The sequence below is a fragment of the Osmerus eperlanus genome, chromosome 14 (assembly GCF_963692335.1).
Source record: "Osmerus eperlanus chromosome 14, fOsmEpe2.1, whole genome shotgun sequence".
NCBI lineage: Eukaryota > Metazoa > Chordata > Actinopteri > Osmeriformes > Osmeridae > Osmerus > Osmerus eperlanus.
In genome coordinates this window covers 17,076,525-17,091,554 of record NC_085031.1, presented here as the reverse complement: position 1 = coordinate 17,091,554, position 15,030 = coordinate 17,076,525, and the positions used below count along the sequence as shown (strand labels likewise).

At 45.5% G+C, this 15,030-nt stretch overlaps 2 protein-coding genes across 3 annotated transcripts; one reads left to right on the top strand and one right to left on the bottom strand.

The window, feature by feature from the left end:
- Positions 1-1,383: 1,383 nt before the first annotated feature.
- Positions 1,384-3,421, top strand: npnta (nephronectin a). Of its 2 annotated transcripts, XM_062478940.1 has the most exons (4): positions 1,384-1,541; positions 1,913-2,175; positions 2,672-2,828; positions 3,061-3,421. In XM_062478940.1, exons 1-3 carry the CDS (start codon positions 1,427-1,429, stop codon positions 2,780-2,782), a joined length of 489 nt encoding a protein of 162 aa, XP_062334924.1. In that variant the 5' UTR covers positions 1,384-1,426; the 3' UTR covers positions 2,783-2,828; positions 3,061-3,421. The 2 variants fall into 2 exon arrangements, with proteins under 2 accessions (XP_062334924.1, XP_062334921.1); XM_062478937.1 differs by lacking the exon at positions 3,061-3,421 and having other exon boundaries at positions 2,672-2,948.
- Positions 3,422-4,807: 1,386 nt separating this feature from the next.
- Positions 4,808-14,796, bottom strand: LOC134034336 (polyunsaturated fatty acid lipoxygenase ALOX15B-like). Its single transcript, XM_062478840.1, has 15 exons — positions 14,776-14,796; positions 14,339-14,489; positions 12,508-12,703; positions 12,286-12,367; positions 11,527-11,649; positions 11,209-11,312; positions 10,030-10,202; positions 9,758-9,901; positions 8,109-8,312; positions 7,888-7,974; positions 7,602-7,771; positions 7,216-7,337; positions 6,489-6,589; positions 6,176-6,346; positions 4,808-6,071 (listed from the first exon to the last, which is right to left on the bottom strand). The coding sequence occupies exons 2-15, from the start codon at positions 14,480-14,482 to the stop codon at positions 5,892-5,894; spliced, it is 2,001 nt and encodes a 666-aa protein (XP_062334824.1). The 5' UTR covers positions 14,483-14,489; positions 14,776-14,796; the 3' UTR covers positions 4,808-5,891.
- Positions 14,797-15,030: the final 234 nt, after the last annotated feature.

Below are 15,030 nucleotides of genomic sequence, written 5' to 3'. Positions count from 1 at the left end.
GAGAGGGAGGGAGGGAGGGAGGGAGGGAGGGAGGGAGGGGAAGAGATGGAGGAGGGGGGGTCGTTGGGGAGAGTGAGGGAGGAGAGGGAGACTGATGAGAGATAGAGACAGGCAGATAGGGGAAGAGAGGAGAGGTGTATGAGAGAGAGAAAGAGAAAGGGGGTGAACGAGTGTGGAAGGGAGAGAGAGAGAGAGAGAGAGAGAGAGAGAGAGAGAGAGAGAGAGAGAGAGAGAGAGAGAGAGAGGGATGAGAGAGAGAGAGAGAGAGGGATGAGAGAGTGAGTGGGGGTGGGAGAGAAAGTGTGTGGAAGAGAGTTAGGGCGAATGGGGAAGTGGGGGGGGGGGTGAGGAGAGAGAAAGAGAGAGAGCGAAAGAGAGCTTGAACGATGATGGACGAGTTACATTCGCCGGCCGAGATTAAACTGACACTCAATTTCTGCACCGCTGTGAAGCATTGGGGGGAGAGATGTGATAGGAGCCCAGGTGTGTTTTGATTGGCCGTCAACGAGGAAGTGACAGATGAAATCTGTCCGTCTCATTTAAACTGTCCCCGGACTCGGAGCTCATCTCCAGACTATTTTCCTTTTTTCCTGCTTACCCGTTCTCCCTTTCCACACGCCTTAAGAGGAGCGATTGAGTTAAGGGACTGATGGGCGAGTGAATACCAAAATCACGTCCAAAGTCCACGACTTAGGGTGGAAAAACTGCAGCTGGCTCAGAAGACGAATAAATTGATCTGAACTGTAGCTCTGCAGTCTTCTGCACCAGTGTAGAATGAGCTGTCATAAACGATACACTGACCAAACATGAGATGTTCCTGCAGGAACATTCATCATGCTTATTAGATATGTTCTAGTTTAAGGTTTAAATTAGGAATCAGCGTTCGTGCTTGAACGTACCAAGAGGGTTATGGAGATGAATTGATTGTACACAGTTTAAACTTTCTGATGATTTTACTTTGGAGGCCCTTCATTGGCTGGTCGTTTTGGCTCCAGCGGTTTTCATTGGCTTAGAGACTGAGCCGCAAATTGATTTTCACAAACCCCCATATCATGCAGCGAAAATGAGGAATGAGAGTTATATCCACAATCCAATTTGTACAGCGATGCATGTATTAACGCAGGCGGGCGTTTCTGCAAGCATCCTGCCGTCGCGGATGCTGAAGATCAATCTCAGCTCAGATGGAAACGATTGTTCGTATTAGATTAGTCTCTGTCAAGACAGTAATGTGTTTTATTACAGCTTGTGTTGTGAGGAATGATTTATCCAGTCCAAATGAACATGCAAACAAATACAGGCAAAGATAGGCAGAAAACACACACACATATCTACACACACACGCTGGCCCTGTGTCTGAGGTGTTCCTCAGCATGTTGTGGCCCTGTGTCTGAGGTGTTCTTCAGCATGTTGTGGCTCTGTGTCTGACATGTTCCTCTCTGCAGCGGCAGGCTTCCTGAGCTGCTCCTTCGATGACGGTCTGTGTGGCTGGATACGAGACAGAGACGGAGACCTGCACTGGGAGACCACAGACGACCCCTCTGGTACCACACACACACACTGTACCACACACACACAGTGCCACAGACGACCCCTCTGGTACCACACACACACTGTACCACACACACACACTCACACTACCACATACACACACACACAGTACCACACACACACACACTGTACCACACACACACATGGTACCACACACACACACACACACACACACACACATGGTACCAGACACACACACACATGGTACCAGACACACACACTCATAAGTTCAGAAATGAAAACAATCAATAAAATAAATCTTAATACCTGGAGACCAGAAAAGGCACACAATCAACTTCCTGCTATTCCTGATCACATGGTGTGATGTAACTTCCTCTCTCCCCGCCCCCCCCCCCCTCCCCAGGTGGGCGGTACCTGACCATCCCAGAGGCGGGGGAGAAGAGGCGGAGCGGGCGTGGCGCTCGGCTGGTCCTGCCCCTGGCCGCGCCCTGGAACGACGGCAACCTGTGTCTGGCGTTCAGGAACAAGATGGCAGGTCACCACGTGGGGGTGCTGCAGGTGTTCGTGAAGAAGGGGAAGAGGTACAGCCCGGCCGTGTGGGGGCGCACAGGGGGCAGCGGCTGGAGACACACCCAGATCACCCTCTGGGGAGCGGGCCTGGAGAGCGTGAGTACAGTTGTGTGTGTGTGAGAGAGAGTGTGTGTGTGAGAGAGAGTGTGTGTGTGAGAGAGAGGTGAGAGAGAGAGAGTGTGTGTGTGTGAGGTGAGAGAGTGTGTGCGCATGTGTGTGAGAGATTGTGTGTGTGTGTGTGTGTGAGAGAGAGAGTGTGTGTGTGTGCGCATGTGTGTGTGTGAGAGTGTGTTTGTTTGTGTGTGTGTGTGAGAGAGAGAGAGAGAGAGAGAGAGAGAGAGAGAGAGATAGAGAGAGTGTGTTTGAGTGAGAGAGAGTGTGTCGGTGTGTGTGTGCGTGTGTGTGTGTGTGTGTGTGTGTGTGTGTGTGTGTGAGAGCGTGTGTTGTCTTCCTGTGAGGTTGTGTGCTATAAACGTATTTCCTACATTTGGTTCTGCTGTACAGCACTTTGGTTGACACTTGCTGCTTTACAAATGTGCTGTATGAACATATATGCCTGGCTGACTAACAGAGCGTGTGTTGCTGTTCCCAGGTCATCCTGAAGGGGGAGCGCGGGCGGGGCAGGAGTGGAGAGATGGCGGTGGATGACATCACGCTGACGAAAGGCTCCTGCACTGAGGAGCACAATCTGAGGAGACACTGACACTAACCCCAACCTGCCCCCCCAGACACCCTGCCCCCCAGACACCCTGCCCCCCAGACACCCTGCCCCCCCAGACACCCTGCCCCCCAGACACCCTGCCCCCCACATACCCCTGCCCCCTCAGACACCCTGCCCCCCAGACACCCTGCCCCCCACATAGCCCTGCCCCCCCAGACACCCTGCCCCCCATTTACCCCTGCCCCCCCAGACGCCCTGCCCCCCAAGACACCCTGCCCCGCACCTACCCCTGCCCCGCAGACACCCTGCCCCCCACCTACCCCTGCCCCCCAGACACCCTGCCCCCCCAGACACCCTGCCCCCCACCTACCCCTGCCCCCCCAGACACCCTGCCCCCCACCTACACTTGCCCCTTACCTACCCCTGACCCTCACCCAATCTCCAACCCACCCAGACGTCCAACCACCCACCCACTCCGCCTGCCCCCCAACACTTCCCCAACATGTCCTTGTCTCTCTCATCACCCAGCTTGTCCTCACACAAATAACCAGCCCTGGTAACCGTGGAAACCCTGCCCTGCAAGAACAGCTAATCCAGGGCCATGGCCGTCCAATGACCTCACTCCTTTTTTCTGAATGTGGCTGAGAGGGAGGGGGAGGGGGGAGGGGGGTGGAGAGGGAGGGGGAGGGGGGTGGAGAGGGAGGGGGAGGGGGGAGGGGGGAGGGGGGAGGGGGGCAGGGTACTCCTTGCCTTCTTTGATGTTTCTTATCATATATTTTGGGATTTTGTTTTTGTGCTAGCCATCAAAGAGTCCAGTTATGGATACCTAGACGAGATTGTCAGAATTGGTAGACTAGTGGGGAGGTACCATTATGGTACTTCCTCTTCAGTGTGGTACATACACTGTACATGCCAAAAAAAGATACATACATATTAAGTGATACGACTTAATTCTTAGTCCTCGTACAGTCCCCACTAAGCACATTATTGCATATTTGTTTACTTTTAAAGGTGCTATGTGTAATATTTCTAAAATGTATCTACAGAACATTAGATATCAGATTTAATCTGGTTAATATGCTAACATACTAGATATATAAAAAGCAAGATAAAATATTGCATTTGGCACTGGACTCATGTTTCTGTGACTGTGACTTGATGAAGCGATTGTAGATTTTTCCACATTAAAGACAGTTACTTTATATTGTACTGTATGTGTAAGTTTGTTTTATTATACCGGTTTATTATACAAATGACAGCATCTGCTATCTTGGCTCTCACAAAGTGTATTATTGTAAATGTAGTTGTGTGTACATAATTTAAAACACTTATGCTCATATTAAGCTGTGTGGTTTATATGTCATTCAGACTTAAGTATTAATAATTGGAGATGCAAATCAACTTTCTTTTTTTTGTTTTTCAATATATATTTTTTTCAATTTGACATCAATAGGCTACTGTCCATCGATTTGAAATCAGAAATGTTGTGAAATGTTTACAGTCCAGTAAATGAACCTTCAATGAAAAATGACTAGAAAGTTTCAGTGGTTTTTAACATTGCAAAGCACACATTGTATGATGTTCTCATGAAGGGTCGGATCAGCAGGAAATTCAAGTTGTACTGTATGCATGGACGACTTCACCAAATACTGATATACTCAGCTAACTATGTAAATAGAAATAAATGAACTGATACATATTTGAACACGTGTGGTTTTTGCTCTTCACCCAATGATATTATTATTATTATATTCCATCATTTAGATGGAATATGACCGGTCTTGTTCGGAAATATCAGGCATGGGTTGTTCTTACGGCAAGAGAACTGAGTGCGAATTATACAATGATAATCAGGAGGGTTAGCAGAAACAAAACATACGTTGTCCTTTGGCATTTTTTAAAATGTAACCTTTATTTAACCAGGAAAGTCCCATTGAGATTAAAAATCAAATTTTCAAGGGAGACCTGGCCCAGACAGGCAGCAACATAAGAACACATCGTTACAGACAGAACACATAGTTACAGACAGAAGAACACAGAAATGAGACAAGTAAAAAAAAAAAAAAAAAGTTAATCAGTTACATAACCTGGTTAATTTAAAAACATTGACATTTTTGGGAACCTGCCTCCATTTCTTTCATTTTAGATTTAAAAGCAGTAAGTGGTATCAGTTCTCTGAGTTTTAAATCGTTTAGTCGTGTCATAAGGGCAATTACACAGTCTTGTAGAAAGTAACTTTGCAGGAACCTTCTGTGGCTCAGTGGTGTAAGCATGTGTACCATCGAGTCTACTGCCAAATGCAGTGTCCTTGGTTCAATTCTTGATCAAACCAATTCATTATTCATTTAACTGATATCAGTTAAGTAAAATATATCTTATTTCTGTACTATATCTGTACTTTCTTCTTCTTACATTTCAAACTGGGCTCGTTTCTTTGGTTTAAATCTTTATTTGGTGGCATGATCAATATTCTTTATTGTCACTGCGTGCCTTTTTCCATTTCCTGGCTATCACACACAACAAACATTAGCTAGTCTACTAAGCTACCATGGAGCAAGGCAGAAGGCAACAAGAAGAATGTCTAACGTTCTGGATAAGACAGAGGAAGTTAGTGACATGACTGAGAAGAGACAATGCTGAATACCCATGGCCATTCCTGGTTAATGCGCTGCGTGTCTATAGTGTATTTTTGTATTCATGTATTAATATGATGTGAGGTCCAGTTACCAGCGTGACACTAAAACAGGTGTAGTAATGGCTGCTTTTTATTTAAGTGTCAAAGCCCATATTTCTTTAACTTGAGTGAAAAGTTGTAGTCAGTACTTCAACTTTTCCCAGAGTTTTTATAAACATGAGTATCTGTACTTCTACTTGAGTGAAGGATGTGTTTACTTTTGCCATCTCTGGTTTCAGACTGATGTTCAGCATGTGAGTGACAAACCAACACTTGCGAAAATGTTTTCTCTCATTAAAATTGTATTTGGATCAAAATATCAGCATTCGGTTTTCATTCATGTATAAATTATATTCACCAACAGAAGCATATTGTATTCTGTCACAACCAACATGCTATTACCATCCTAATCATACCTAAACCCAGAGCAGGTACCAGATGCTGATGCAGGATGAGGCCATGGCCCCTGTCTGCTGTCTAAAGGGCCACACTGTTCTCCATCAGCTCAGGATCCATGTATGTGTAGGGAACCTCCAGACCGGAGTTCCTGGCCTTGACAGACTCACTGAAGGCCTTCAGCTCTGCTTGGAATTCCTTTATCAGCCTGCAGGGGGCGTCCTCACTGAATTGCTCCTCTGGGTATTCACCAAGAGGGACCTGGCCAGGACATAAAGAATATGTCAGTTATGGATAATCATCTGTCTCACAAGACCGGTGTCAGTTCACCTGACAGGGACTGGTGGAGTCTTTGTTGAACTTACAAAGTCAGTGGACTGCTTGCTGAGTATCCACATGGTGGCCATGCCATTCACTGTGGCGTTGACGTCTGCCAAGGTGTGCAGCATGGTGCTCTCAAAACTCTGCCCCTTAGTGGTGGGAGGAGGCAGTTGCAGGGAGACCGGGGCGTTGAGCGGCCAACCGCCATAGTCGAACTTCAAAGAAAGGAAACAGCTCATTTTTATTACCAGGTTGGTGTTAAATCACAACAGAGGAAGAACTGACTGGTAGTGACAGTTTGGAATTGCTTTCAATCTTCAGTTCAAACTTCACTTAAAGTTTTACATAGAATCCTACCTGTCCAGTGTTGACAGCAGAGTGCTGGGCGGAGCCTGTAAAGATCACCATGGTGACAAACTTCACGAGTTCCCCCAAAGTCTCGAAAGATTCAGGGATTCCTGAAAACAGAGGAGACATGGAGAAAAAAGGCCAAAAACACATTCATTGAATGTTATAGAGCCTGAAGGAGACATACATATTTTCAGCACAAAAACATTATAAAGTATATGTGACAACGACAATGATTCATTGCTATGATTAATGTGAGTGACTCGTAAATTAGCAAAGGTTGCAACATAACACTGTGTTCAAGACAATAATAATATATTCATATACATTAAAGGCAGGGTTGGCAATGATGTTGAGATGCACTTTTTGTCATAATTGCTGAAATAAACGTCTGATAGCAACAAATAAATCAAAAGATTTGATAGTAAAAAAAAAAAAATCTGATATCTGTGGGTATCACATGACTGAAATAAACACAACCAATCATTAGTTTGGATCGAACTTAATGAAGGATGGCATTTGGACAGGCTACTTGTCTGTCTACCTACCTCCTGACAGTATACAGGCAGCGCGTTCATGTGTTTTGGGGGAGTGGCTTTGTAGGGAAGTGGTGGGATATTTTGGTTTGAATCCTTTCAAACTATTGCCAAAATTCGCTAAACCTAGGTTGCCTCTTGCCTAGGTTCACAAAACATACCTACCCTGCCTTTAACTATGGTGCTCTGAACTGTGTTACCTGAGCTGGCCCTGGACAGGAATCCATGGCTGAAGATATCCTTGATCCAGTTCTGCAGCTCAGAGTCCTTCTTGACCTCCAAGTCTGACTTGTAGTAGTGACCGATCACTCCCTGGACAAACCTACTCACAAGCACAAAACACGTAAAGCCAAGGTCTGAACCTGTGGATCACATCCCAGAGCAACATACACACCTGTGGAACACATCCCACAGAAACATACACACCTGTGGGTCACATTCCACAGCAACATACACACCTGTGGGTCACATCCCACAGCAACATACACACCTGTGGATCACATCCCACAGCAACATACACATCTGTGGATCATATCCCACAGCCTCATACACACCTGTGGATCACATCCCACAGCAACATACACACCTGTGGATCATATCCCACAGTCTGAGCCCGTCGTCTCTGTAGTAGAAGTTGGGGATGGATTCCAGACCTCGTGCAGCGATGTCCTCCGGCAGACAGAGGGAGCTGTAGGTCAGAGAGGACAGCGCTCTCCGCAGGATAGTGAACATTCCCTCTCCACCCGACGCTGAATACTGGAGAGAAAATTCGAAGAAAATGATTGTTTTCTACAGATCTAACCTTTTTACCACATAATTGGAATATGTCTAAGAATGTTGCATTGTGTATAGTAACAGTACAATGTTCTTGCCTGAGTGAAAACTCCTTTTTCTGATATCAACAGAGATCTGGCCAAGGCATTGATCTGAAGGGTGTAGCGGGTATGGGGAACTAGTAGCTGAAACAGCACAAATCATTTAATAAATATTAAAAACTTATGGAGATTAATGGTGTTCATATTCTGCCTTTTGATATAGCAAACAGTGCCTTACAAACCAACAACATGGAGGCCATTTCCTCCAACCTGCTGACCTTGTAGAGGGGGTGCACCATGGGAAGGTTACGCAGCAAGGCCACAGCGAACACCTCGCTGAGGAGGTGGGTACGCAGCAGGTGGGCGTTCAGCTCGTGGTCATTAAAGTGAGCGCTCCTCACGAAGATCTTGGCCATCAGCCAGTCGTACTTTGAGTCGGTGGGGAAGAAGATGGGGTTTTTCTTTCCTGGCTTCTGCTTCAACTGTGGAGAGGAGAGACAAGAGGTCAGGCACAAACTGTGGAGAAGAGAGACAAGAGGTCAGGCACAAACTGTGGAGAGGAGAGACAAGAGGTCAGGCACAAACTGTGGAGAGGAGAGACAAGAGGTCAGGCACAAACTGTGGAGAAGAGAGACAAGAGGTCAGGCACAAACTGTGGAGAAGAGAGACAAGAGGTCAGGCACAAACTGTGGAGAGGAGAGACAAGAGGTCAGGCACAAACTGTGGAGAAGAGAGACAAGAGGTCAGGAACAAACTGTGGAGAGGAGAGACAAGAGGTCAGGCACAAACTGTGGAGAGGAGAGACAAGAGGTCAGACACAAACTGTGGAGAAGAGAGACAAGAGGTCAGGCACAAACTGTGGAGAGGAGAGATCAGAGGTCAGGCACAAACTGTGGAGAGGAGAGACAAGAGGTCAGGCACAAACTGTGGAGAGGAGAGACAAGAGGTCAGGCACAAACTGTGGAGAAGAGAGACAAGAGGTCAGGCACAAACTGTGGAGAAGAGAGACAAGAGGTCAGGCACAAACTGTGGAGAGGAGAGACAAGAGGTCAGGCACAAACTGTGGAGAAGAGGGATCAAAGATCAGGCACAAACTGTGGAGAAGAGAGACAAGAGGTCAGGCACAAACTGTGGAGAGGAGAGACAAGAGGTCAGGCACAAACTGTGGAGAGGAGAGACAAGAGGTCAGGCACAAACTGTGGAGAAGAGAGACAAGAGGTCAGGCACAAACTGTGGAGAGGAGAGACAAGAGGTCAGGCACAAACTGTGGAGAAGAGAGACAAGAGGTCAGGCACAAACTGTGGAGAAGAGAGACAAGAGGTCAGGCACAAACTGTGGAGAGGAGAGACAAGAGGTCAGGCACAAACTGTGGAGAGGAGAGACAAGAGGTCAGGCACAAACTGTGGAGAAGAGAGACAAGAGGTCAGGCACAAACTGTGGAGAGGAGAGACAAGAGGTCAGGCACAAACTGTGGAGAAGAGAGACAAGAGGTCAGGCACAAACTGTGGAGAAGAGAGACAAGAGGTCAGGCACAAACTGTGGAGAAGAGAGACAAGAGGTCAGGCACAAACTGTGGAGAAGAGAGACGAGGTCAGGCACAAACTGTGGAGAGGAGAGACAAGAGGTCAGGCACAAACTGTGGAGAGGAGAGACAAGAGGTCAGGCACAAACTGTGGAGAAGAGAGACAAGAGGTCAGGAACAAACTGTGGAGAAGAGAGACAAGAGGTCAGGAACAAACTGTGGAGAAGAGAGACAAGAGGTCAGGCACAAACTGTGGAGAGGAGAAACAGGAGGTCAGGCACAAAGAAACATAGTCTCTGTTTTATACGTACTCACACAGACGGTAAAAAAAAAGAGTTGAAAACTTGATGGGACTATCACAATTGTTTCATCTGACGCCTTGGACTTCAGGTATTATCAGATTACCTGGATGGCGATGGGTATCAGTTTGTCGTCTGGGGTCTTCTGGAGCAGAACGAGAGGAGCTGTAAGGTACTGCTGTTTCCCGTTGATCTTGTTAGCGGTCACTCCATCCAGCTGTTTGTAGTCCACCAGGTAGATGTTCCCCTTCTGTTGGAGAGAGGGGACAACTTGCTGAATGAATGGAATCTCAACAACATCTTTGGGGGACTTAGTTGGAGTTTCGCAGTCTAAAGGATATTTTGTGCTACATAACCTTCAGGTAGGAAGTACAGTACCTTGATTTGGTCAGTTAGGCTACTCGCTCCATGCAGGGAGACCCTGACCATGTCGTCGGTGACGGGGAAATTCTCCGGCAGCTGGGAGCACTGTCGGATGATCGTGGGGTTGACTCCGTTCAGGAACTGGTAACCAAAAAACGTGTCTTCCCTCCAGTGTTGCTGGACGTAGTCTGATGGGTACAGAATATGAAATTGAAAGAATATTTAAGTGTTTTTATGTAAGAATATTAGTGACTCAGACATGTGATAGTTCTCTCCAACTGTCCTATCATTAAATAATAATGATATCATTTTACTTAATAAATGAAATAAATTCCACTAACATGGAATGACCTACAACTAAAAGCTACTTTCCCCTTGACACTGTAGTTAGTTACCGTGCCATGAACTAGCTTGTCTTGCTCACATGTTGTGAAAATTACTGTAAGCAGACGTCTTTCATTTATTAAGTAAAATTATATAATTATTATTTAATGATAGGACAGTTGGAGAGAGACAGAAAAGCAGGGAGAGAGAGAGAGAGAGAGAGAGAGAGAGAGAGAGAGAGAGAGAGAGAGAGAGAGAGAGAGAGAGAGAGAGAGAGAGAGAGGAGGGAAAACATTCAGGAAATGATCTCAGTCGGATTTGAAACCAGGAATTAGTCTCTTACCCGATGAGCTAACACAGTCCCTTACCCAGTGTGCTAACACAGTCTCTTACCCTGTGAGCTAACACAGTCTCTTACCCTGTGAGCTAACACAGTCTCTTACCCAGTGAGCTAACACAGTCCCTTACCCAGTGAGCTAACACAGTCTCTTACCCAGTGAGCTAACACAGTCTCTTACCCTGTGAGCTAACACAGTCTCTTACCCAGTGAGCTAACACAGTCTCTTACCCAGTGAGATAACAGTCTCTTACCCTGTGAGCTAACACAGTCTCTTACCCAGTGAGCTAACACAGTCTCTTACCCAGTGAGCTAACACAGTCTTGTACCCAGTGAGCTAACACAGTCTCTTACCCAGTGACCTAACACAGTCTCTTACCCAGTGAGCTAACACAGTCTCTTACCCAGTGAGATAACAGTCTCTTACCCTGTGAGCTAACACAGTCTCTTACCCAGTGAGCTAACACAGTCTCTTACCCAGTGAGCTAACACAGTCTTGTACCCAGTGAGCTAACACAGTGTCACAGCCTCACCTGATATGGGTGTGTTGTGATCGTAGAAAGCTTTGCGCATGTCATCGATGCTCTTCCAGGGTTCCTCTCGGTTTAGCCGAGCCTCGAGGATCAGCTCAGCCTTGCTGCATTATTGCACCAACACACATTTTCAGGCCCATATTTCATAACAGAAATCAATTCAGGTTCAGTGAGGATTGAGGAATGATGTAAAACTCTGACTCAAGTCATTGAAGAAGCTGTTTTGGTGAAAATTGTGTTCTCTATTCTGGTAAATATTTTAGTGTTGTGGTTTGAGACAAAACACAAAACAAACCGCACACATATAGTGAAACTTACTCTGCGGCAGCTGTTAAGAGGAACTCTGTTTCCTTAGTGAAGGAGAATCGGACCTCTAGGGGCAGAGACAAGGGCCCCTCAGATTTCATGCAGTGAGGTAAACCTTTTTTATACAAATCCCATCTGAAGAACAGCACAGAATGAAATGTTACGACATGCTATGACATACATGTTCAATTCATGTGTGTATGTATGCAGAGTGAATGACCCCTCATGGCCAACCTCTAAACTCTGTACCTTGACCCTGATGACCTCACCTGTAGTCCCTGACCCCTGATGACCTCACCTGTAGTCCCTGACCCTGATGACCTCACCTGTAGTCCCTGACCCCTATGACCTCACCTGTAGTCGCTAATCCCTGACCCCTGATGACCTCACCTGTAGTCCCTGACCCCTGACCCCTGATGACCTCACCTGTAGTCCCTGACCCCTGACCCCTATGACCTCACCTGTAGTCGCTGATCCCTGACCCCTGATGACCTCACCTTTAGTCCTTAACCCTGATGACCTCACCTGTAGTCCCTGACCCCTGATGACCTCACCTGTAGTCCCTGACCCTGATGACCTCACCTGTAGTCACTGACCCCTGAACCCTATGACCTCACCTGTAGTCCCTGACCCCTATGACCTCACCTGTAGTCCCTGACCCCTGACCCCTATGACCTCATCTGTAGTCCCTGACCCCCATGACCTCACCTGTAGTCCCTGACCCCTAACCCCTATGACCTCATCTGTAGTCCCTGACCCCTATGACCTCACCTGTAGTCCTGGGCTCTTTCCTTGAGCTCCTTCTGCCTACAGGACTTGGCCAGAGGATTAATGTCATCAAATACCCTTTTAGCTGTACAAAGAAGAAAATATTATTTTCCTTTATATTCTTATACATTTATTTATCCTTATACATATTCTTACCTCCAGTTCCTCTAGTTATGTTTATGTGTGTTTAGAGTGTGTGTGTGTGTGTGTGTGTAGCGAGCTGACCTTTTCCATCTCTGAAGTAGTGGATCTTGTTGTCTGAGATCCACCTGTAGCAGGGGAAATGTGCTGTGTTCTTCTCTGGGGTCACCACTGTGACCTTGGCACAGAACCAGTTGTCAGGTACTAGCAGAGGTTGCTTGTCCAGTTCCAGCACCACCAGGTCACCCAGGGAGGTGGGGCATTCAATGGTGAGTGCATACTGGGAAAGAAGAGAAAGTGAAAGAGAAGGTGCAAGAGAAGAATGACAACTTAAAAAACGAATGGGACAACTTTCAAACAAAGAATGATTTAACATACTGGGATAGCTAGTGTGGTGGCGAAATTGCCTGATATTTCAAAGAAAAACCCAAATACATTAATTTAACACATAATTATTAAATTACATATGATCTAGTTGGAGCACAACATGGTAAGAAAGACACTAGGACCTTAGACCCACTTCCCTTTAAAGTAACCTGGTAGGATAGATATTTTTGTTGTTGTCTTTTAACAGTACAGACTGAATTTTTTTCTACTGGCTCCTAAGTAGTGCTCTAACTACTACCAACAGTACCGGTACTCGTGTGCGGGGTGAATAAAAATAAAGGCAAATAGTATATAATAGATGTACATGTATATATTGCACATAATAAATATGGATGTTGCACATATTAAAAAGATAGCATATAAATACAACAACAACAAATCCCGGACGAGCCCCCACTTGTTATGAATTGTCTCCGGATAGCCGCTAACGGGCCCCGATACAACCGTAGTCTAGGGGATAGGCCCGGGCTTACATGACGTGGAGACCGGGGAGGCTCCGGCCATTAAGCAACATCCCTATAGGATGCATCCAGCTAAACATGCTCTGGTGAGAGATGAATTACAGTATATGATGGACATTGGGGCGGTTGAACCAGCCCAAAGTGAGTGGAGCTCGCCGGTGGTGCTAATTCCCAAACCAGACGGTTTGGGACACCCAGCGTTGTTGCTACAATGCTGGGTGTCAGCTGGGTGTTAACTTACCGGGGTTATGTCACATAACCTGCTTTCCTAAGCTCATGGCTGATGTGGGATCGTTCCCAAAGGTCCCATATAAGTTTGTGTAGAATTTCCCAAAAGAGGAATCAAGAGGGGCACACACACTATCATGTACATAGGTTTGTAGAATGTTTGAAATGTTCAATCTCAAATGTAATCTAGGCTAAATTCACTTACAATATCATGTATGTTGTACATAAGTTTGTTTGTAGAATGTTTGAATTGTCAATCTCAAGTGCAATGCCAATTGCAAACTCACTCACTCACTCACTCACTCATACAAAGTCAATTATTAATCTTGACAATATTTGTTAAGTATTACTTTGTGGGGGTTTACCCTAACTACTTGTCTTGCTGGTTATATTGATATTGATTTGATCTTTAAAAAATAATAAACAGTGATGGTTTTTCATCGTGACTATTAGTTTGTGTAGTGCTACACTTTGTGTGTTTTCTGCTTTCCATTTTCATTTGATTAAAGAAGTGTATGCAGGGTTTAAAGGGGAAGTTTTTTTTTTTCCTTTCCAACCTTTACTTCCCTGTAGATTAGCTTTACCTGCCTATCCACCATTCAGTCGTTATTTTATTTTTTCTTTCTCAAAGATCGGATGGGGGGGGCGGCTCCATACATACCTTTGCCTTGGGCCCCCATTTTGCTAAATCCGCCACTGTATATTAGATAGGTAGAGTTTTATAATTCTTTTGAACCACCGACTGCATTCACTGTGCTGAGCGAGAACTGCCCAACACAAGTAAAATGATCAAAGTGTGACTGAACAGAATTTATATCAAGGTCAGACCATCGCTTTACCGTTTCTGTTGGATATGTTAAGTCACGATCGGCGTACTGACGAGTGCTCTCTCCTTTCGTCCCCACCAGCTTGATGTAAACACAATGTAATATTCCAGAGCCCACCATGCCACCCGCATGCACAGTCACCGAGTAAGACATCATGGTCGTTCTGTAAAAAATATAGTAGAAAAAATATTATTTCATTAGAATTATCATTGATGCAGGTTAATCTAGTTGAAATTAATGGTGTTTATTGGATAGAAAGGTCTGTCAAAATGTTCTGAAATCGGTTGTTTTTAGATTTACACTCTGAATATTTTTTACTTTACCCTGTTTAAGATCTGACATATAATGTATAAATTGACTAAGATGCTGCAAATTATATTAGAAAAAAGACAACAGCAACTCTTTGTTCTTATTACCGTAACATAAAAGTATTTTCTTAGAGCTCCCACCTGTTAGATGTGAAGATTGGTTGGGTTGGCTTCTGTGAAACAGCTCTTTCACAATTGCCTCTTTTATATCTGTGCAAATATGTGGCACCTCCAGATTCCATGAATCTCTAAATAAAGGTGTTATGACAGTGATTAATAGAACCAGGAAACAAATGGTAACATGAGCAGATTATAGTTTTGTTAATCTAGATTCAAGGGTATTTCCGAAGCCCTTACCTTCCACCAGTAGCATTCTACAACACAATATAACTTCTC